The 21,398-nt window shown below is 45.6% G+C and overlaps 1 protein-coding gene across 2 annotated transcripts in view; it reads left to right on the top strand.

The window, feature by feature from the left end:
• SNX24 (sorting nexin 24) overlaps window positions 1-20,155 on the top strand; it is a 181,811-nt gene extending 161,656 nt beyond the window's left edge. Inside the window, exons 4-8 of one of the 2 annotated variants that reach the window (XM_045285367.1) lie at window positions 9,632-9,726; window positions 10,860-10,892; window positions 11,527-11,591; window positions 18,658-18,721; window positions 19,152-20,155. In XM_045285367.1, coding sequence (XP_045141302.1) covers window positions 9,632-9,726; window positions 10,860-10,892; window positions 11,527-11,591; window positions 18,658-18,721; window positions 19,152-19,167 — 273 coding nt within the window. In that variant the 3' untranslated portion in view covers window positions 19,168-20,155. Of the gene's footprint in view, window positions 1-9,631; window positions 9,727-10,859; window positions 10,893-11,526; window positions 11,592-18,657 lie in introns of both variants that reach the window. The other variant, XM_030888980.2, reaches the window with a different exon arrangement.
• The last annotated feature ends 1,243 nt before the right edge of the window (window positions 20,156-21,398 follow it).

Here is a 21,398-nt window from a genome sequence, read left to right as displayed (position 1 = left end):
ATCAGTTTGAAAACATTCTCTTCTTTTTTGAACTCCTTGATATCAGTATACCAGAGACAGCCAGAGAGAGGAATCACCACCATGCATGCACACCACTGCGCGGCCTCAAATCCCCAGAGCAGAAGAACAAAAACTGCCATGGTACCCAGAAGCCCCATCGTGCTTCTCCAGCTCATCTTTCCCGGCTCAAGTGCCCGGCTGTATTGTTTGCTCACCTGCAGCCACGGACCCGTTGCCAGTTTTTCTAGTGTCTTTACCTTCTGCAGACCTTCCAATATGTCTACCTGGAATAGACATATTCCTACCGCCTTTACCCTAATTGAAGGAGCCATGGTGGCCCTGTTTGGGAAGCAGTGAATAGCTAAGCATAGAGCTGGCAAACCCACCGTCCACTGAGTAAGCCAAAGATGAAGGTATCTGCTTCTATAAAGATTTACATCCTCAGAAACCCTATCTAGGGGTCACTACGGGAGACTAGACAGCAGTGAGTTTTGCCTTCATTGCAGAGCCCTGATAGTGCAATGGATACGTGCTTGGCTGCTTAAGGTCCATGGCTTGAGCCCACAAGATTTGGCAAGTCTGCTTTCATAAAGAAAGGAGAGGCAGCGCTATTCTGTCCTGCAGAGTTGCTTTAGATCAGCGTGGACTCGCTAGCAGTGGGTTTGGTTCCCCGTACTCTTTCAGCATCTGGATCAAGGGTCGCTTACCAATGGACACTTTCCTTTTCAGTGCAAGATTAATAAGAGTATTCTGTTTCTATTGTCCAAAGAAGCTAGCTAATTTCCCTCCAGATTAATTGTTCAGACTGGAATTTCACCTTCCTCTCCATCCATCCTTCCCACTAAACCTTCAGCTCCCAGAGGGCAGGGCCATGTGTGTCCCCAGCATCATCCTGACCTTTGTTGCTATTGTTCACTGCCCTGAGATGGCCTCAGCTCTTAATAAAACCCAGTGCTGAACCTACCCCTTGGTTTTCTGCTGGCCAGGCAATGTTCTGTTGTGCTTCGTTCAGGCTGTCCTTTATTTTGAAAGTAAGGCTCCAGGCCTTCCCCTTGGTTTCTCTGAGGCTGGAAGCTGCACGGAAACCTGTCTGGCCTCGGAGCAACGCAGAACCTTCACTGACAGGATGGTTAGTGGCTGTGCGTGAGGTGCACCGGCCAGGAATCGAACCAGGGGTCCTCCTGCATGAGAGGTGAGCCTTCTACCACAGAAGCTCCACCAATGCCACATACTGACACAGAGTAGATTCTGAGCGCGCACACACACACACACACACGCGCACACGCATGCATGCACACACACACACACACACTCTCTAGCAGAGCCCTGGTGGCATCATGGATTATCCGCTGGGCTGCTTAAGTGAAAAGTCAGCAGTTCAAAACCACGAGGCACGCAGTGGGACAAAGATGAGCCTTTCAATTCCTAAAAAGATGTACAGCCTGAGAAACACACAGGGATAGCTCAGCTCTGTTCTGTAGGGTCCCCATCAGTCAGAACCACCTCAGTGGCAGTGAGTGAGTGATATATATATCTCCATATAATAACCATAGTTATAGATTTTTCTATAAACACATAAAATGAACTTTATTTATCTCAAGTATCTCAAAAGATGATTGGTTTTACAGCGTTTACATTGCTCCGCGGTTGGTTTGTCCCTTTAGCCATAGTATGGGAAATGATCGTCCGTTTCTACAAATTTGTCTCAGCCACACCGTTACTGCTGGGCCTTGATTGTTCCTGCTTTAAAATAGACCCCTTCCGGCCCCCTGCTTTCACTGCAGGCCCCACATTTCTTGCCAGAAAAGCCCAGAAGCCCTAGCCAAACCGAGACAGATGACTGTGATTCTGCGAGTAGGTGAACCTTGGCCAGAGCACAGGACAGACGCCTCACAAAAAGACGCTGCACTGTGCAGGGGCTTCTTCAGGCCCGCATCTGATTTCTATTTTTCAGGTTGTCACATCCTTATATCCACTTACTGGCTGGCTCTTTTAAAGGGTTCCTTTGCTAACCTTCCTGCGGCTCGTTTTGCAAAACCGTGAGCGAGCGCTGGGCGCTGGGCGGTGGGGAAGTGGCAGGCTGCAGAGCCTCCCGGAGCCCGGAGGTTTCGGTCCCCTGAGGACAGGACGGCGACAGCACGGCCCACTTACTGCAGCGAGGACGTATTGATTTCTCTCCCTCCCGGTGCTCAGGCGCACCTCTGAAGTCGGTACTGGTGGAGCATCTTTCCCGGGGAAGAGAGGAAAAACCGTCACGCACTTTGTCACCCCAACAATCAGACATTTCAAACAAGCCAAATGAAGTGGGCGGAGGGTCTTAAGGACTCAGGGAAGCCTCCTGACTTAGTCCAGCCCCCTGCCTTTGGTAACAGAGCGGTTCCCTGCAGTTTGTGACAACCGGAGATGGAGCACGGGAAGAATGGTGGTGGTGGGTTTTTTTTGTTTTGTTTTGGTTTTGGTTTTTAATGTTTTGAAAAGAGAATAAAAGGGTCAAGCCAGTGAAAGCCGTGCAGTTTGGTGCAGTGATGCTGGAAGGTTAGCACAGTGGTCCTGTCCAAGTTTTCAGCAAGATGTTCTGGCCCCGTTATAATTGGCCGCCGGATAGGCTCGGACCTAACTAGAATGCCAGTGTTCGATTTTGCCGTGTCCTCGGTGGAGACGTGTCACCGTGTATGCTCGCCTTAGTGACAATTTTCTAAAATGGAAACTCGTGGGAAATCATTACAGTGTTTATATGTCTCCCTTGTTGGACAGCGTTATCCTGTGATATTTTACCAGTGTTTTCCACTGCGTGATGGCATCTAGCGAAGGTTAAGGCAGAACAAGTCCCTCTGTAATTTTGTGACTATATTTTACTTACTGAAGAAGAAAAGATAACTGACAATTAAGTATTTGGGATGTCACAGAAAGAACATGTGCAACTAATCAATGGTGTCCCCCGGGAGCATGAATTTATAAAGCTGATAAGGTAGAAAAATCGGGGTTTTGTGATTTGTGTTACATGATGATAATTGCACCTTCTCGGTGACAAAAAGACATTTCTCCTGGAGTAAATATGGAGCTTGCTGCGAATGCTGGGAGCAGGACTGTTGTTTTTCTCCCCATTCAGGCAATTTTTTATTGAGGCTCCCTTCTGTAGCATAAGCTTTTCCATTCACCTTTCAGGATGATACTGCTGAAGAACTAGCTGGTCTATTTTAAGGGAAGTAATGTATTCTTATGACAGTGAGTGACAATTTGTGAAGAAGAATGTAATCATATTTGCCTCTCACAAGACAAAAAGCCAATTGCCCTATTTTAATGTATACCCGAGTTAGCGTAATATTAATTTAAAGTCATCCAAAGAATGGATCCTGCATTTGTTACAGGCCTTTGATTGAACTCTCCTTCCTCGGTGCATCTTAATAACAGCCCACATGGCTGTCGACAAACTTCTCAAGTAATAAACTGGCTGCAAGTGTCTTTGGTGCAGACATTTTCCCAGCTCACCCTAAAGTAGTGCCAATCTGCATGTCTACTGCACAGCAGCTGAGGAACTTCCAGAGCCAATTATATGCATCAGCCTTCCCACCCGCGTCACTTTTGCTAATTTTAGTTCCCAAATGGCGATTAGAGACCAACCTCCCTCTGCTCCTGTTACTAGTGCGTCTTTTCACTTGTGTGGCTTAAAAATGGTGAGTAACCTGCCGCCGCCACCGCCCTCCTTAACAGAATGTCCAGGCACTGAAAGGTTTTTGTGCCCTTAGCAGTCCATTCCTGCCCTCGATGCCCATTACTGGATGGTCTCTTCTGATGGGCACAGTTTGGGACTCCTGTGATCACTTTCTCTGCTTGCTTCTAGCTCTTCCTAAGTGTGTGATTAGGTTTCTCTTGGGGGACTAGAGAATGTTGCTTTGAGTGGAGGAAGGGAAGGGAGGGGGCGGCCCTCTGCTTGTTGTACACACGGTGGAGGCAGCGCTGCTTGCCAGCCTGCCCCTGACCACCAGCAGCACTTGTAGGTAAGCGTCCACTCGCCTTCCTGTCTCCGGGTGACTGAATCCTCCTGCCCCTTACAGGATCTCACTCAATACTTAGTATATGCAAAGTTTAACTTATAGGATTTATTTTGAGCTTGTTTCCAAATGTCTCAAGTTTATTTTTAGTTCTGATGTCTTACTGCAAGAATTAATTGCCCCACCATGCATCCCCACTTGCATCTGGGAGTAGATGAGTTGTGTGCTGTTTGGGTTTTTTTTTTAGAGTCAGTTCTTCAGTAGTATTTGCTTCTATCAGAAAGAATCCTTTACTTTATCAGGTAGCCTCACTGGCAGACAAAGCTTTCCAACCACAGCACAGAGCTGAAAGCATCAATGACTTCTAGGTGGAAAACTGAACAGAGAAGGCCAACTCACTCTTTAGGGAACTGACATACATACACGTCACAGTCCCCACAGTGCAGTGGGCTCCAGGCCAAATGAAAAGTATGCCCAGAGATCTTACAACCACAATAGAGCCAAAAGGTCCTTGGCTTGCCTGGCAGAGGCCTATGCACCCCTGCTTGTGAATGCAGAATTATACATGCACGCATGTGTGTTTCTCAGCAGCAGGATGCTCAGCTTTCATCCAACTTTCAAAGAAATCCTTGGTAAGAACCTCTGTTGTAGCCTCCGATAAAATGATTTTTTTAATGATTTGAAAAACAAACAAACAAAAAAGAACCTCTGTTGACTAGGTGCCCAGGACAGTCATTCAAACTTCTAAGACAGGTGATGTAGGTTGTGGGAATTGACACAGGGGACCTGATGGCTCTGTCGGGTGAGCGTTGGACTGTTAAGGCCAAGGTTGGTGAGTGCAACGCAGTAGTGCTCCACAGGAGACAGATGCAGCTGTCTGCTCCCTTAGAGATGTACAGCCTTGGAGCCCCAGTAAAGGGTCACCGCGGCCAGAATAAATTCAATGGCAGTGGGTTTGAAGTTGACAAACAAAAGGATTCAAAGCCAAGAGAATTCAAATCTTTGTATGCCAGTTGTATTCCAGGGACTCGTGGAGACATCTCAGTTCATCCTTGAACAACACTTTATACTGGCTGTCCCCTGGTCTCCCAGAGACTTCCATCTGCAGCACCGCTGAGTGGACTCAACCCTCCCACCTTCAGTTAGCAGCACAGTGCATTAACCGTTTACACCACCCAGGGACAACCTTGTCAGTTAGGTATTATTAGCATATGCATAAGAAATGAAAGCTCAGAGACATAGGACACAAGACTAGCCCAGACCACATGGCGAGGAAGTGGCAGAGATGGGATTCAAACCCAGTGCTGCGTAGCCCCCAAACCACCTATTCTGGACAATACCACCCTGCTTATCTATAGAATAAAATAACTGACTGTTACAAATCAATCTAAAACTCCCTACTCTAAAACAGCAGGAATTCTGGTATTTAAAAACATGACTTAAATTAAAAGCGTGTGCGTGTGCGACTGTTGTCTCAAGTCAGGAGATTAGACCAGACTGGGTTCTACAGCATATGCGATCCCTAGGGTGCAGGTTCAAGAAAGGGTGTTCCTCTTGAGTAAGAACTTTTCAAGGAACTGCAGAAGTTGTGTATGATGTTCCCATGCCACTGTTCTATCCCCCATCCGATGGGCTCATGTGTTTATACACCAATAGGTACGCTTGATAAGATTTAACTTCTCTCTCTTATCTCTGTACTAAATAATCATAGTCATTTAACTTGACATATTCTATTAGGTAAATTTCCTATATGAATATTACATATAATCTCTGTGCTTAAGTGTTACATTTTTTTCCTTAAAAGCCTTCTTGACAGAATAGAGTATCCATACCCATGTAACTGGATGCTTCCCTATGGCCTCAATGCTGCCTTTGTAAGCACTGTAAATCCTGCAAGACATGTCAGTCATGCTTTTATGGAAAGTACTCTTTGACAATATTCAATGAACATTTAACAGGAAGAAATATCCATTTCTAGAGTGTCCTGTATTCCATCTTTCGCCAGTCTCTCTCACCTACAGCAGTATGATCGTGTGTGGGGAGTCCTCTGCCTGGGGCGGCAGGGTGGGATTAATTTCTGGCTCGGTGGCATTGCAGGGTAAACAGCTTTCTGCCTGTCTTTTGTCATTAATGATCATGCTGTAGCTATAGCCAGTGCATTGTAAGCCAATCTGTCAAGGCAAATAAACAATTCACCTTGTTAAAATTCCCTAAATCATGCATTAATAAAACCAAAGAAACCCCCAGAACACTCGAGAGATGTCTTCCTCCATCCTGCCGTGATGGATGACATGTCGCAAGATCCTGGAAATTAAGTAGTTCAGGTCATTAAAAGTGTCCCACACTTGTTATTGATTTAATTTATTTTAAAAGGTGGGGGTGGAGATAAGAATGTAACCCCTCCCCATTTTCTTTCTGGCTTTTTTGTAATCTGAAAGCTACTTACCGCTTGTGTGCAGAATTAAAACTGTTGTCCAGCGAGACAGCTGTGTGCTTACAGCCACAGTGAGCTGTCGTCTTCATGCGGTAGTACGTCACCCACGTCTGTCACGTCAAAACGTCCTTGGAGTGTCGTAGCCATGATGAGTGCTAGAACCTTTGCATTATGGGCACGGTGGCATCGTGGTTCAGTGCTTGACTGCTAACGGAAAGGTCAGCAGTTTGAACCCACCAACCGCTCTGTGGAATAGACATGTGTTGTTCGCGTTGTTACAGATTTACAGGCTCGGGAAGCCTGTGAGGCAGTTCTCTGCCCTCTCGGGTCACTGTCAGTTGGAATTGACTCAAGGGCAATGAGACTGGACCACCCGCAAATCTCCTCAGGTAGGTAATCATCGAGGAAGGTTAAATGGTTTGAAGGAAATGCATAGACATGGTAATGAACGTGCGCTTCTGTTGTTGGGCAGAGGAGTGTGGTGTGTAGGGAGGCAGGAGAGTTCTCTCTTCATTCTCTGCAATGTCCCCTCCTCCCCACTGCTTTGTTACCTGGAGAAAAGGTAAACATTGTGGGTATGAGTCTGTGTGTGTGTGCTTACACACACACACACACACACACACAAATATGGAGAGATGGATGGGTAGATGAACAAAGAATTAAAGGTAGAGAAATTATGTAGAAAGTGATGTTTAGAATCATTTAATTCTATGTCCCTGTATTTTATGGCAAATTTACATGATTTTATGTGTGTGTGTGTGTGTGTGGAGGGGGGGTGTTCAAAAAGTTCACGGGAAAAAAACAATTATCTTTTAATTCCAGGTTTTCACGAATGTTCTGAAGACCCTTGTATTTACCTCCATATGCCCGTCCCTGGCTTAATCATCACCCAGAGGAGATTGAATGAATGCAGTGTCATCCCAGTTTTCTTCTCCTTCATTCCGTAACTCTCCGTGGCTGCAGTTGGCTGCATAGGAAAAGCAGCAGCGCCAGGCCAGTTGGCCCTCCCGTGAGCCTCTGCGTGGGCTGAGCAGGAGGCTGCACTGGCAAAGGGCTGCATGAAAGGGAATGGTCTGAAACTGTGGTGGTAGCAGTTGTACAGCAATGCTTGATGTGACTGAACTGTGGAGTGTCATGCGATCCCTGGGAGCGCTAACAAAATCATTTCACAGAAAGAAAGAGAGAAGAGGGAGGGAGAGAGAAAGCAAGATATGACAAAATAATAGTTTATGAATTATCCAAGGTTCATGAGGGAGGGGGGAGCTGGGAGGGAGGGGGAAAATTAGGAGCTGATGCCAGGGGCTTAAGTGGAGAGCAAATGTTTTGAGAATGAGGATGGCAACCAATGTACAAAGGTGCTTTACACAATTGATATATGGATTGTAATAAGAGTTGTATGAGCCCCTAATAAAATCATTAAAAATACAATTAAAAATACTGGTAATTGATGGAAAAGAAAGTAAAACTTAAGTAAAATTAAAGTAAAACTTAAACTTTCTCCACGTGTGATTCCCTTTCACCTGAGAAATTTGCAACACAGGCAAGGGCTGCCAGGAGGAACACCTCGGATTCATTCACGTTTGATTGTGATTCAATTTTAGTTGTTGAATATTCAGAAACCTTTTACTGTTTCCAGATTTTCCCCAACCCCCACATTCAGTTACGCGACCCCCATTTTAAGAAGCTTGGTACTAGAGGGGTACGGAGGTCAGCCTGGTGGAATGGGCAAACTGGATAGCCCTCACTGTTACTCCAGAATAGGTAGCTGTGTCCCAAAATCCTTGGAGACATGAGACAATCCAGTATGCTAATTATGGCTAAAAAATGAGGCATTATATTGAATTATATATGTATAATTATATATTGAGAGAGAATGTAGATAGAAGATATAGAGAGAGAATTTTATCTGTTATATATATATATATATACACACACACACACACACACACACAGTATACATAACCGGACCTCACTTGTGTCATTTATTTTGTGCTTAAATGTTATCAGCTCACATACCTATGCCCAATGAGCTATGTGAATGAAATTTTGACATCATCTCTCCTTGTTCTTTCAACAGTGTGTTTATTGGGGGGGAAAGTTAGCCATGGTAAATTATAATAGAATGGCCCTTAAGAATAGGCTTATGGATTTTAGGCTTTATGATTCAACCCTGCTGCTTCTCTTTCGTGGTCTTTGTTTAAGTGTGCAATCTGTCGGAGCATGCTGGCATAATCTTTTTTTTTAAGGGCACACAAATGGTGTAGTGCAACCTGTAGTTCACGCCACCCGATTGCTCTTTGAAGTGGTAGCATGTGGATATTTGAACACTGACGTGGTTGTGCCAATATGCCAGCTCATCAGCTGCGCCCTTGAGAGGGAAGCACGTACTCTAGATAGAGATTTGCACGCTCTAAGTGATTTGCACTTAGCGGTGAAGCTGTTATTTGAGTAGCTGGCAAGAAATATCAGTGTACCCTAGTGCAGAAGCTGTTCAAGCTGAGGAGCGTTGACTAAATCTTTTCATCAGAAGAAAACTTTTCTAGTATTCTTAAACAGCATTGATCTTTTGTGGAAAATAATTATACAAGGGAGCATCCAAAAGTTGGTGGAAAGATTCTATGACCTTTTAATTCTGTTCTTCCAGAAACTTTTAGAAGGCTCCTCATCTATCAGGCCATTTTATTTAAGTAAGGAAAGTTTGGTGTACATATGTTAGCAGTGTTATTGATGACTGCCAGACTTTGAGGCCCGCCTTCTGGACTAGACATCCCCATGAGAACACGCAGTTCTAGCCACCTGCTTCCCCCCTCTCTGGTCCTGAGCCCAGTAGACTGTTGGATGAAAGAATAAATAATTTTTAAAAAATCATTCTTATCATAATCCTTACGTCCATCCATTGTGTCGAGTACATTTGTTGCCATCATCTTTCTCAAAACATTTGCTTTCTACTTGAGCCCTTGCTATCAGCTTCTCATTTCCCCCCTCCCTCCCCACTATGCCCCCCCCCACCTTGAACCCTTGATTGCATGTTTTTTTCACACTTTGTAGCCTGTCTGCTGGCCTGATTGCTCGGTGGTCAAATGGCAGACCCTCTCGTGTCTTCTGTGAGACGTGATGCTGGTAAAAACCTGATGGACGGTTACGGCTTTTTGAAATAGTTCATCGGATGGGTTGCCTAGCAAACTTCTGTTTTCTACTTCCACAGGCCGTCATTTTAGAAAATGAAGAACTTCCCAAACTGTTTCTTGATTTCCTAAACGTGCGACACTTACCCTCGCTACCAAAGGCAGAGAGTTGTGGGTAAGCATTATGGACGCAGGCTGGACACGTATTTTAAGTTAATCTTCTAGAATATAGCCAATGATGCCCAAAGGGCCAGTCTTGCCACGCCTACTCTCTCAACTTGGCCTGGTTCTCGATGGTCCCCTCCTTCCAGCCAAAGGAATACTTCGAAAGCCCTTTCACCCTCCTGGTAAAGTTCAGTAATCCGTGATTAGACTAAGAGGGTTGGCATTTTAAATTATACTACTCCATAGCCTGAAATTGTATGTAGGAATTGTGAGTCCAGATAGCATGCTTAGGAACTTATTTATTTGTGGGGATTCTAGCAAAGTCCAGAACCCATCACACATAGACTCATATCATGTTATAGGAAGCTCTAAATGACCTTGGAGATGATAGTTCATAGTGAGCAAACTGAGGCACCAGGAGTGAAGTACTTTTCCCAGGATCTCTCAACTGGTTCCCGGCAGAGCGCAGGCTTCCTGCCTTGCAGCCCAGTGTTCATTGTCCACTCTCACCTCTCCCTTGTGGACTTCAGAGGACAGCTTGGAGCCCCTCATCCTTAACTGAGGTTTGATATCATCAGCAATTGGCAAACCCTTCTGTCGAATTAGCTCTAAAACCCTGGAATGTTCTGGGTGCATGACTCGGGCTAGGCTACCCTCAGAAAGCAGCCAGCCACATCCCTAGTGTAGTCGATCCACTTAGAAAGAAACAAGTCATCACAAACTGTCTCTCCTCACAGGCGAAGGTTCTATCCATGTTCCCATGGTTTCCAGACCTGCCTGGGGAACCACACTGACTACGAAATGTTTCATTAAATACGCCAAACCACACCCAAAGAATGTTAAATGCCCACTCCCGCCTCTCCCCACACAGCTGGGCTGAGGGTTGGGCTTCATGTGTCCCTTTGTGTTTTTAAGAGACGCTGGCAGTTACAGCGAGTGACATATTTTCTCCCTTGTAGAAGCCCCAAAGTAGTAATAAAACTGTACTGTTTCACATGATCTTCAGGAAAATGTACATTCAGGAACACCCAGTCTTGTGAGCCCCGAGGACAGGACGCAGGAGTCCCGATAGTGTCTCTGCACTGGCGCAGACACCGACCCGTTCACTCTGCTTTTCTTTGTTTCTCTCGTTTAAAATTGTAGATCTTTTGAAGAGACCGAATCAGAAGAGTCAAGGTAAGAGCAAATACGGTCAATTAAGAGGTATACAGACCAAGAATAGGATTGGGGTTTCGTTACTTGTTTGATGACCTGTGGCCTAAGTGTTTTAAGTCCTGTTGGAAAATTGGTTTTAAAATTGGTGAAACGTGTTTGGTAGGAAGTTACAGGAGTAACCAACTATAGCGTTGTATGGAAGCAGCGTGCATGTTTTAGGTTTTTTTCAATCCACACAGGCCCCTCGAGTGTGAGTTTCCGAGGCACTCTCTCTGTGCCCACATTGTCCACCGCGGCGCCCTGTACGCTGGAGATGTGGCACACTGGGGAACGAGAGAATGCACTCCCCCAGTGTTTCATACAAGTACCACACTAATCCCACTGCAAGATTTTTTTTAAAGCAACCACAGTGTCCGATGGTGATTTATTGTGCAGATTGTATGTCTGCTTCAAATTCCACAAAGAAACGTTTAGAAGCTGAGCAGAGTGGTGGCGTGCTCCCTCTCACTCCCTTTGCTATTATTGAGCCCGCCGTTAGATGCATAAACCTCGAGATGTCCCCGCACAGCAGTTTGATCCCCTCAAAGCTAGTTTGTAGTGTTTTCTGTTTACCGTCGTCCCCTGATGCTGACATGCCTGTTCTTGACCTTTCCAGCAAACTGTCCCACCAGCCGGTGCTGCTGTTCCTCAGGGATCCATACGTCTTGCCTGCAGCCCGTGGTAATCAAACCTGTCATCTGCTAACAGCTCTTTACTGATCTGACCCTGCACCCCATAAACCACGTTTTTAATACAGGTCTAACGGAGTGACATTGGTCCAGGGCTTAATAATCTGCCAATAAACCGTGCTCTTGGTGGAAGGGACATTTAGAATTTTAATTGGGGCAGGTCTTTTCCTTGCTTGCTTTCTGGACTATTTTGAATGATAGTAATGAGGGCAGGGAAGAGTGTATTGGCTTAGCATTTTGGGGCGGTGCTGTTTTGGCCTCAAGCCTGATTTAGTCAGCAGCCGGGGCTTAAACTGCAGCTCCTGTCATTTTTCCAAAGGCACCCTTTCCAGACGCCATGTATCTACCTCACTGCATCTCGATTGCAGCAACTTTGCTGTTCCCTGAGTGTGCGTCTTAAAAGTTATATATGTAAATGTGATTAATTAATTCCGCTATAAAGGGAATCAATATTTGAGCCCGAGCCTTTTGTTTGTGCTAAGAATTTCTCATTCCTCAGCATCCCTTTCACAGGGATTTCTGGTACCTACGGCTCCCGAGGAGCACATTCTCAGGCATTATCTCACTTCATTTCCTTAACAACTTCCGGAGGTCAGGCAGGCAGGTGTGCTCACCAGCTAAATGAGGAAACTGAGGCCCCGGGGTGCTAGCCAAATCTCAGGTGAAGGGTGGACCCCCCTGCCCCACCCTAAATCCTCCTGCGTGCTTTTTACATAGAGTGAATGTTTATTCTTTGTTTCTGAGAATAACGAAGCAGCATAGTAACTGAATAGCAATAGATCAATTACTGATTGAAGCTATGCTTAACCTGGGGCCCAAGAAAGTCTGGTCTGGGGCCCAATCCAGCTACTGACCTTCCCCACGACCCTGTACTGGCCACCCAGCCAGCCCCGACTGAGATGCAGCCTGCAGATAAGGAGCTCTGCAGACTCCTAGATTCTTGGCCTCAGGAAGATAAGGGAGCCAGGGAAAGAGTCCCAGTCGCCTTGCTGGGGCTTGGGTGGCTCTGAGAGTAGGTCACATTCCAGAGGACTAGGCTTAAGGTCCTGGACCCCATTTCCTATGTTGTTTCCAAGTTAGGGTTGGTGGTCACATCGGTGAGGGGACAGACCTTGGAGAACAGGCTTAGTGAAGAAGAGATGCTTCCAACCCTAACTCGAGGGAGGAAGACTGTGGTCTGCTCCCAAGTGCCCATTCTTCCACCCGTCCCCATGGTGAGCCATTTCCCAGGGGCGGTGCTAAGTACAGAGACCCCAGGAGTAGACCTGAGGAGGAGGCCTTGTGATCACCCTCCTCTAGGCTGCAGAGCCATCTCCCTTACTACCATCTCAGGGAACTCCATGGAGGGGGAGAAGGGGCAGGGGTCCACTCTGCCAGGGGTCTGCCCGCCCACCCTCGGAGCCCAGGCCCAGGAACTCGGGAGGCCTTTAGCAAAGGGAGTGCACACCCAGTGGGGCAAGTGTATGCAGAGTTGAATCACTCAGTTCAAAGAATAAGTTGGTTTTCCTCATTTGAAAGATCTATTATATACAAATGATTATAAACTCTCTGTTATCCGGTCATTTGCAAGACTCTGTAAATCTTTGTGGGAGCAGACAGCCTCATCTTTCTCCTGTGGAGTGACTGGTGGATTTGAACCCCTGACCTTGCAATGAACAGTTCAAATCTTAACGTGAGAGCGTCACTAGAGCTCAAAAAGTGGTTATATATAATACTAAAGGGAATTTTAAAGAAGAATAAGCCCTTCTCATTTTCCCTAAAGGAAGAAAAGAAACCATTCTTAATTTCTGACAGTGAAACTTGGACATCAAGAGGAAGGGGACTGTGGCAAGATCACCCACTTTGCTGTCAGTGTCAACAAGGGTGGCCAGGACTCAGCCCATTGGAGACTACCATCCTCCTCCTCCTCCTCCTCTTCCTCCTCCTCGCTCTGCCAAGGGACCGGGCCTCTACCCTGACTACCCTAACCACTGGGGCCTGGGGCTCATGAAGGGACTTCAAAAGATCTGTGGGAAAAATCCTATGATCTTTGGATTCCATTTTCCCCAGATGTGTTGAAGCCTCCTGAAAAACCGTTTTGTAATGTTTGGGGTTTTTTCCTAGAAATATCTGTGGGTGAAGAATAATTGCCTCTCTCTAGCACTTTCTCTTGTTGTTTTATAGAAATATATATTAGTTGATACTATGCTAATGAAGTGTTATATTTGATACATATTCAAGATGCAACTTTATCTAGATTAGATAGGTAGTATTTTTTAAAGGAATCTTAATTATCTCTTTACAAATGGTTGCTCAAATACTCTCGCTCCTTAGGGATTGTGTATGCTCAGATACTTCATTTCTATGACCTCCGGTCTTGTAGAAGTGTCAAGAGAGATATGCTCACTGTGTGCTAGAATAGCTCTGTGAAATAGGGTGGAATGCCTGGTGACCCTGAAATCCAATTTATCCAGCTTATTGAGCAGCACCTACTGTGTGCTAGGCACCACCTTTAGCAACAGAGAAGACCAGGGCAGATGGCTGGAGTTTAAAAGAGCAAGCAGTATATGTGGTGGGGAGAATGAGCTGCTTACCAAAAAAAGGGTCGGGCAGGGATTCATGTTGGCGTGTAAAAATCACAGTTTTGATGGATAAGATAGAATCACACATGGGAAAACCACATTTTTGGGGGGGTTGTTGCTGGGGGTAGAATTCCATAAATCAGATTGCTGACATTTTAGAAAGTGTATACTAGTGGTGCACTTTTGCAAACCTTCAGCAGTGTAATTAAAGATAAACCATACTTGCATTATATTTTTGTGTTACGGTGGTCCTTCGTGAAAGTTTGAGGATCTTGAATTTGAAACCCTCTACAGATAGACTGGCCCTCCCTCATGCCACAGAATCAAAGGGGCATCCATTTTTAAAGCTCTGGTAATAAAACATTATCCTCTTTATATCAGAAGGCAAGATGCCCTCTTTGTTCTTTATAATGTATTTTTTTTCTGTCCTTGTTGAGACTATGAACATGTCGCACTAATTTAATAATTTCCGTGTATACAAATTAATGACGCGAAATTGTATCCGTTGAGCTGTGTACTATTCTTACCTTCCTTTCTGAATTGTTCCTCCTCCATGAACATAAACGCACTGTTTCCTACATTTCTTATCCAGTCTGGCAACCTGCTTTTGTCAATGAGAGCCCCAATAGATGGATCTTTAGAGAGTACAGTGCTCAATGCAGCTATCTTTATTGGTTAAGCTGAGCTATTTTTGGTTGGAAGAAGACTTTGAGGATATTTTTGGCTGATAGTTTAATGATTATCTCCAGACAATAGTTTTAAGGGTTAATCCAGCCTCTCTGATTCCAGAAAGGCTGGATTCCATGAGAATCTATTAAAATCTATTTTGCGCTTCCTCCTTTGCATCAGGGTTCTTTGTGTCAATTATCATGTGATCAAAGTGCGCAGTAACGGGAGCTAGATACCATCCAGTTCTTCTGATCTCATGGCAGAGGAGGCAGCTGCTCATGGGGGCAGTTGGGCACACATTCCATGCCCTCATCCTCTTCCTGACAAGAGAGGATCCATCGCTCAATGCATTTGAGAAGTATATACTTTTTGAATATTTTTGATTTTTCTGAGAAATGCAAAGCAACACTTGCCAAGGTTTCCAAAGACTTCCATGCAGTTAAACCCTACGGATATTTTTCAGCCCCTCTCTTACGTAACCACTCCTTTGCTTTGAACACGTTGTAGAAGTAGTGAGGTCCCAGCCACGTCAGGCTTCTGCTGACACGTGCAGCTGCGGAAGCTCACAAACAGGAAGCAAGAAGACTAAGGGAGCAGGCACAGGCTGTTGGTGACAAAGGTAAATGATCAAGGTTGGCCAAATGAATGCACCGTCAGTAGTCTGCTGATGGCTCCTGGGAACAGGAGATCGGTGAACCAGATGCTTGATCCAGCCCCAGCAGACGGTGAAGGACCAAAGAAAACTCAGCTCTTCTTAGGCTCTCTCTCCTTGAAAAGGCCGCATCCCCAGGAGGCGTCTTTAAGCTGCGACTTGATTGATAGGTTAGAGTCCACCCCTACCTTCACCTAGGATTATCTAGTTGACATACTCAACCATCACACCCACAGCAGTCAGACACACCTCCATTCTGCAGCCTTTTGACCAGTCTGACACCGGTCGTGCCTCACACCGCTCTCTACTCCTCTTCTAGTTTCTGCCATCCTAGACCAGTGGCCGCACAGACTAGCCATGCCATTAAGTGGTTTATTACTGGATTAAGGTTCGGGAGCATGCAGGAAAATTCTCCCTTCTTCAGAGGAGGACAGCTGGCTTAGTTAGTTCCCACAGAAGGTGCAAGCCTCCTTGCTGCCCGCTCTGCCCCCGGGACCCTTCTAGGCTTGGCATCGTCTTCCATGTTGAAACCCTTTAGGGGCTGCCTTGCCTTCCCTCTCTCCGCTTCTTCCTTTGCTTCTCTTCCTGCTTCTTTGTAGCCGAAACATCTCTGCGAGACCGACTACTTAAATATACAGGCTCCTTATCAGTTTCAAGGCATGACACGTTCACGCTGACCAGCACCTCTCGAAAAGGTCACAAACCCTTCATCTGCATAGTAGGCTACAACTCCTGATTTGCATGGCTTATTGACCCATCACTCAATGTGTACACCAATCACCTAGCAGGCTACGCTCGGGCCCAGGCAAAAAGTATCAAAACCAAGTTGTTTGCAATGTACCCATAATATACCAAGCAAACTAGACAGAAGTAACAATCTCTCTGTGTGGCACATTAGGGCAGAGGCAGTCTCAGTCTTGAGTGGGAAAACCTCAAGCTGCTTTTCCAAAGAACCAAAGCAAAAGGTCACATAAAGGAAATAATTCGCCACATCTGCTTTCTTTTATTTTCTGAATGGACTTCGTGTAATTCACTGACGCTAGGTTTGCACAGGCTGTGAGGGGCACGGTGTCACGGGACTTACACACTGGGCTGCTAGCTTCAAGGTCAGACTCAGAAACCCACGGGGACAGCTCTGCCTGGTCCTGTAGGGCTGCTGGGAGTCAGAAGCCCCTCGGTGGCAGTGGGTTTTTGGAGTTTGTGGGTATGTGTGAACCACCCACCTCCTGGTTAGTAGCCAAGCATGACTGTTAATGCCTCCCAGGATGCCCATGCAGGATGCCCTGTTTGGGCACTCCACTGAAAATTAATCGCACTCTCTTCATAGCTATTGGTTGTAATTTACTTCTGTGTGAGAGAAGTGCATTTAGAATTTAGTTCCATCCTTGCTCTTGGTTAGAGGATTATGCACTTAAAGCCTCACACAAAAATTTAAAGATGTGTTTATGAAAAATTATGCTACTTCATGTTGGGATAGGCCAAAGTAAGAAATCAAATGCTATCAAGCCAAGAGTCACTGGGTCCTTATGTATTGGAGGTATTTTTTAAACCCTTACTATTTCCTTGTCTTCTAGAGTACCATGTAAATTCCATGAGGGCAAGGACTCTTACTTAGATTGATGGTAATAATTGAAACCGTGCATGGTGCACAAGTATGGCCAGAACTTAATGAAGTGATAAGCTCAAGCCAAAGTCCTTGGCTTCGCTCCTCATTGTTTCTGACAGCTTACTAGGTGGGTTGTGTGCTCCATTTCACCACTAGCAAAACTGCGTCAAGCGAAGGAACACACCTGAGTTCTCACAACGAGTAAGTGGCTGATCTGGAACACAGAAAATGCTCACGAAATATTTTCTGAGATGGCCCTGACTCTGCTTCTGAGGCCCGAACTGACAGTCTCTTCGATATCCTTCCCACTCTGGGTCTCGGTGCTGGCTTCCTCTCACTACCCATTGGCTAGATCCATCAGGTAGACAACCAGTCACCCTAGACTTCTCCCTTTCCCTCAGCAGCCACATCTCATCCTCCAGGTCGCAGCCGCCATCACTCCAAAAGCCACCTACTAATCTGTCCTGGGCCTTTGCTTCCCACTTGCGCCACTGCATGAGCAGCTGCACTGATCTCTGTGGGTCCATGTCGCACCTCCTCAGTAGTCTCTGAGTGACACCATTTAACCTGTTTTACTCTGCTTGCAATCTTTCAGTAGCTTCTCCTTGCATTTCGGATAAAGCATTCCAGTCCGTTCTTCGCCTCCCTGGTGAGGGCCAGCAAGCTCCCTTTGGGTGGTTTCACATAGTAGGCACTCCAGAGAGATTGAATTAGGGTGAGCCTTTTGGCTGTCTGCTTTTCTCTTAACCTGTTGGATCACTTAATTCCCTTATATAGTTACTATATTTACTGAAAGTTGTTGGTTTTAGCATACCTCCTGGGTAGAATTAAGTGCAGGTTGAAGTTTAGACATTAAACTTCTGAGCCTTACAGTATATTTGTTGTTCCTCCACGCAAGCAATCCATTCATACTTTACATGCCCTGGCAACTGGAATATGGTACAACATACTATCTACCCCTGCGTTTCCTATGTAGCATCTCTGAAAACATGGCTGGTTGGTTTGGTTTTTCCCCCCAAGTTTGACCAGATGGTTTTTGTAGGAAATCTGCCCTTGTTAAGTTAAGAAGACAGGCCCCCTTCTTGCTGCTCTCCACAAGCCAGTGTAATAGAACGAGCAAACTCAAGACATCGTGGCCTAAATGCTGCTGTAAACCACAATGGAAAAACTGCAGCGAAGTATTCCCAGTAGAAATCTTGGAATTCCTTCAAGTATATTGAGATTTTGTTAGAAATTGGATTGCCAGTGTAATCCATCTTCCTTGTGAGAAAACATTCAGATAAAGAGCTGGGGCCTAGCAGCATTAACCATTAGAACATCCCTTAAATCAATAAGCTACAAATCTGGCCACACATTCCTGCTTCGCCCGGTGGTACACTCAGTAGCTGTGGGCCGGGCAGCATGACTGATAGCGCACGCGGACAAGGGCAAACTGCATGGTGCTGCAGATTTCTGTGTTATTGGGGGGGGGCGGGGGGGGCTAAAGCTTGCTTACCTTGTTAAATCCTATGGTCTGCGATGATATGTTATTGATGCACTCAAGAAGAGCCATTTTTCTTTTATTTTTCAGATTTCCCAAATGTAGTTATTGAAGGAGTTCTCCATGGAATATTCTACCCTCACCTACAGCCCAGGTAGACACCCTCCGATGTCTAAAAGAAGCTGAAGCAAGTTTCCAAGTCAAGAAATGGATAGCTACCGAATTAACCTAAACTCTATGACATAACAGATCTAGGTAGTGATCAAATAAACCCACAGCCCCAGCTTACTCCCACCAGGCAGAGACGTCTCCATTAGAAGGGTGCTTTTCAAGATAGAAACGGAAACCAGGCAATGGTCAGGTTAAGGTCAAATGTTTAAGAAGTAGAATGCAGTGGCCAGCTGAGGACCCTGTGACAAAGAGCCAGCAGAGCGCCCCCCGGAGCACTACATGCCACAAAGCCCAGGTGCTCCCTGCTCCAGTAGCAGCACGACCTGCTGCTTGAAGGTTGCATCCAGACTCCTACAAAAGCGGGGTGGCCTGTTTGGGTTCACATCACAGGGAGCACTAATATCTCTCTCCAGGAGGCGTCTCGGCTGAACTGCGGGCACTGGGCCCCCCAGAGGAAGGAGCTCACCTGAGAATGCAGTGATACTGATGACGGTCCTCTGGCAGTGGCCCATCATGGTATTTTTATTTATGTTCCAGTGGAGTTGCATCCTCCCCAGGCGCCAGTCCCGAAGATAAAAGGGCCTCCCAGTGAGACTGCCCTGGAAAGACCCTTTTAAGGAAGGCTCATTTCAGAAACCTAGATGTCCACCACGACCAATGTTTTTTTCTCCAGAATTGCAAGAAATGCCTCTTCAGATGAAGGGCGGATAAAGCTTTGAAGCACTTGCTCAGAGTCCGTTTTGTGTGAGAAGCACATACTTTTCTAAACACTAGACTCACCTTCAGCCAACAAAGTGGCAGCCGTCTGCGAGACAGGCACAAGGGAAGGAATCCCAGATGGACAGCGCCCACCTTGGTCTGCCTGAGGCCAGCATTCGTGCAGTGGGTGCTTCGTCGTCATCGTCGTCATCGCCTTCAATGTTACCTTCCTCAGCCTCTCCTCTCCACTTACCTCACGTGGATTCCCTCGACATTGAAGTGTTGATGCTATAACGCTACTGTCCTTCAAACCTACATTCTTATGTATCTTACGTGTTTCTTAAAAAGGGTAAAGGCATGTATGCTACCTGTACATGTTCTGTATCTGGGCATTTCACTGAAAACAAGTCATTGCTAGCCTATTTATGGTCATTGGTTTTATGAAGCTTCTATGTGGGTGAAATATGTTTAGAATCAAAACTAATAACTAAATCATGCCTTTTGATTAGGATCTTAAGTATAGGTTTCAGGCCTGTCACAGACTTTTAAAGATAAGGTTTTCTGATAGATTATAATACTACTTCTTGGAAACCGAATTAAATAATCAAGTGTCTTCAACCAAAAATAACTTTCAAGTATTTGGAAATATTTTTTAAATGTTTTTATGTTATTAGCTATTTTGAGTTAAAGAAAGACAATAAAGTGTACTTGGATAAGTCTTCTGTTCCTGGGATCCTCTTTGAAATAAAAAATTCCCTCTCTCTCTCACTCATTGATTGTGCAAACATTTATGTAACACAACCTTTGTTCTCGCAACACTGTGCACTTGTACAATCTGCACTTGGGAGATGACCCAGACAACCAGCTCTTCCAAAGCATGTATTCATTGACAATAGAAATGTAAATGGAAAGACAACAGAACAAGAGGAAGGAAAAGAAATGCCTTTGGTATTTAAGACAGGATGTAGACTGTCCCTACTCTTCAAGTCCCTACTTGCTGGATTTGGTGGTTTGGCTAGGATGGCCTCAGACCATCTCCAAATGCTCTTTCACACGGAGCTTCCCTCAGCCCTGATTTCGATGGCCCGGCGGTTTGCACACTAGTAGCCCTAGTGTGCTTTGTCCTTCCTCCTGCCCCAGCTAGAACGGGTGGTGATGTGTCCAATGCCAGTAACACTGTGGCCATCGTTACCTGGTAAATCCTACATGAGGAAGCTCATGTTGAATACTAGAGAAATCTCATTATCACAATTTAGAAAATGGCGTGACCATAGTTTAGGGATAACAACTGGCCCCATTTCGCTTTTCAAGCCTGATTGGTGGAGAATGGCTGCTTGGAATGCTGTGTGGAGAGATCTTCGTAAGCAGAGGCTCTGTGGGTAAAAGGACAGTAATCAATGATACCTGGCCAGATGAGTTTCATCACTTGTCATCATTAGACACCATGCAATCATCTGTGACAGGGTGGCCCGATGCTAACAGAACAAAATATTGCTTGACTGCACCATCCTCCCAATCATGGCAATGTTCAAGCCTGTGTGGCAGCTATGGTGTCAAAAGCAGTGAAGACCTCCTCTTTTCTGTTGACCCTCTCTACCTAGCATAACTCCTCTGGCAATTGAGTTCTCCTGATAACATGTCCAGAGTAAATGAGACATCTCATTGTATTTGCTTCTATGGAGTGTATGTACCAATATGTCAGATACAAATGATGTGTGGTTTGTAACGAGTTGTAAGAGCCCCCATTAAATGGGGAAAAAAATATCTGTAAGAGCTCCCAATAAAATGGGGGGGAAAGTGGAGAGAAAAAAAAAGAAAAGAAATAAGATCTCATCCTAAGAAGAGTTTCCAGTCCAAAGTGGGGAAAGTAGACACACCAGAAAATAAGCAGTGACAGCTCAGGGTGAGGAAGCTTCCAGCAAAGGCTTCCCTCGGAGCCGTTTTGTGGGTTTGAACTGCCG

This window comes from Echinops telfairi, unplaced genomic scaffold (assembly GCF_000313985.2).
Source record: "Echinops telfairi isolate 266 unplaced genomic scaffold, ASM31398v2 ScPeMD7_7469;HRSCAF=8507_1, whole genome shotgun sequence".
Classification (NCBI taxonomy): domain Eukaryota; kingdom Metazoa; phylum Chordata; class Mammalia; order Afrosoricida; family Tenrecidae; genus Echinops; species Echinops telfairi.
Note: the sequence above shows the minus strand (reverse complement) of the source record. Positions and strands in the feature narration are given on the sequence as shown.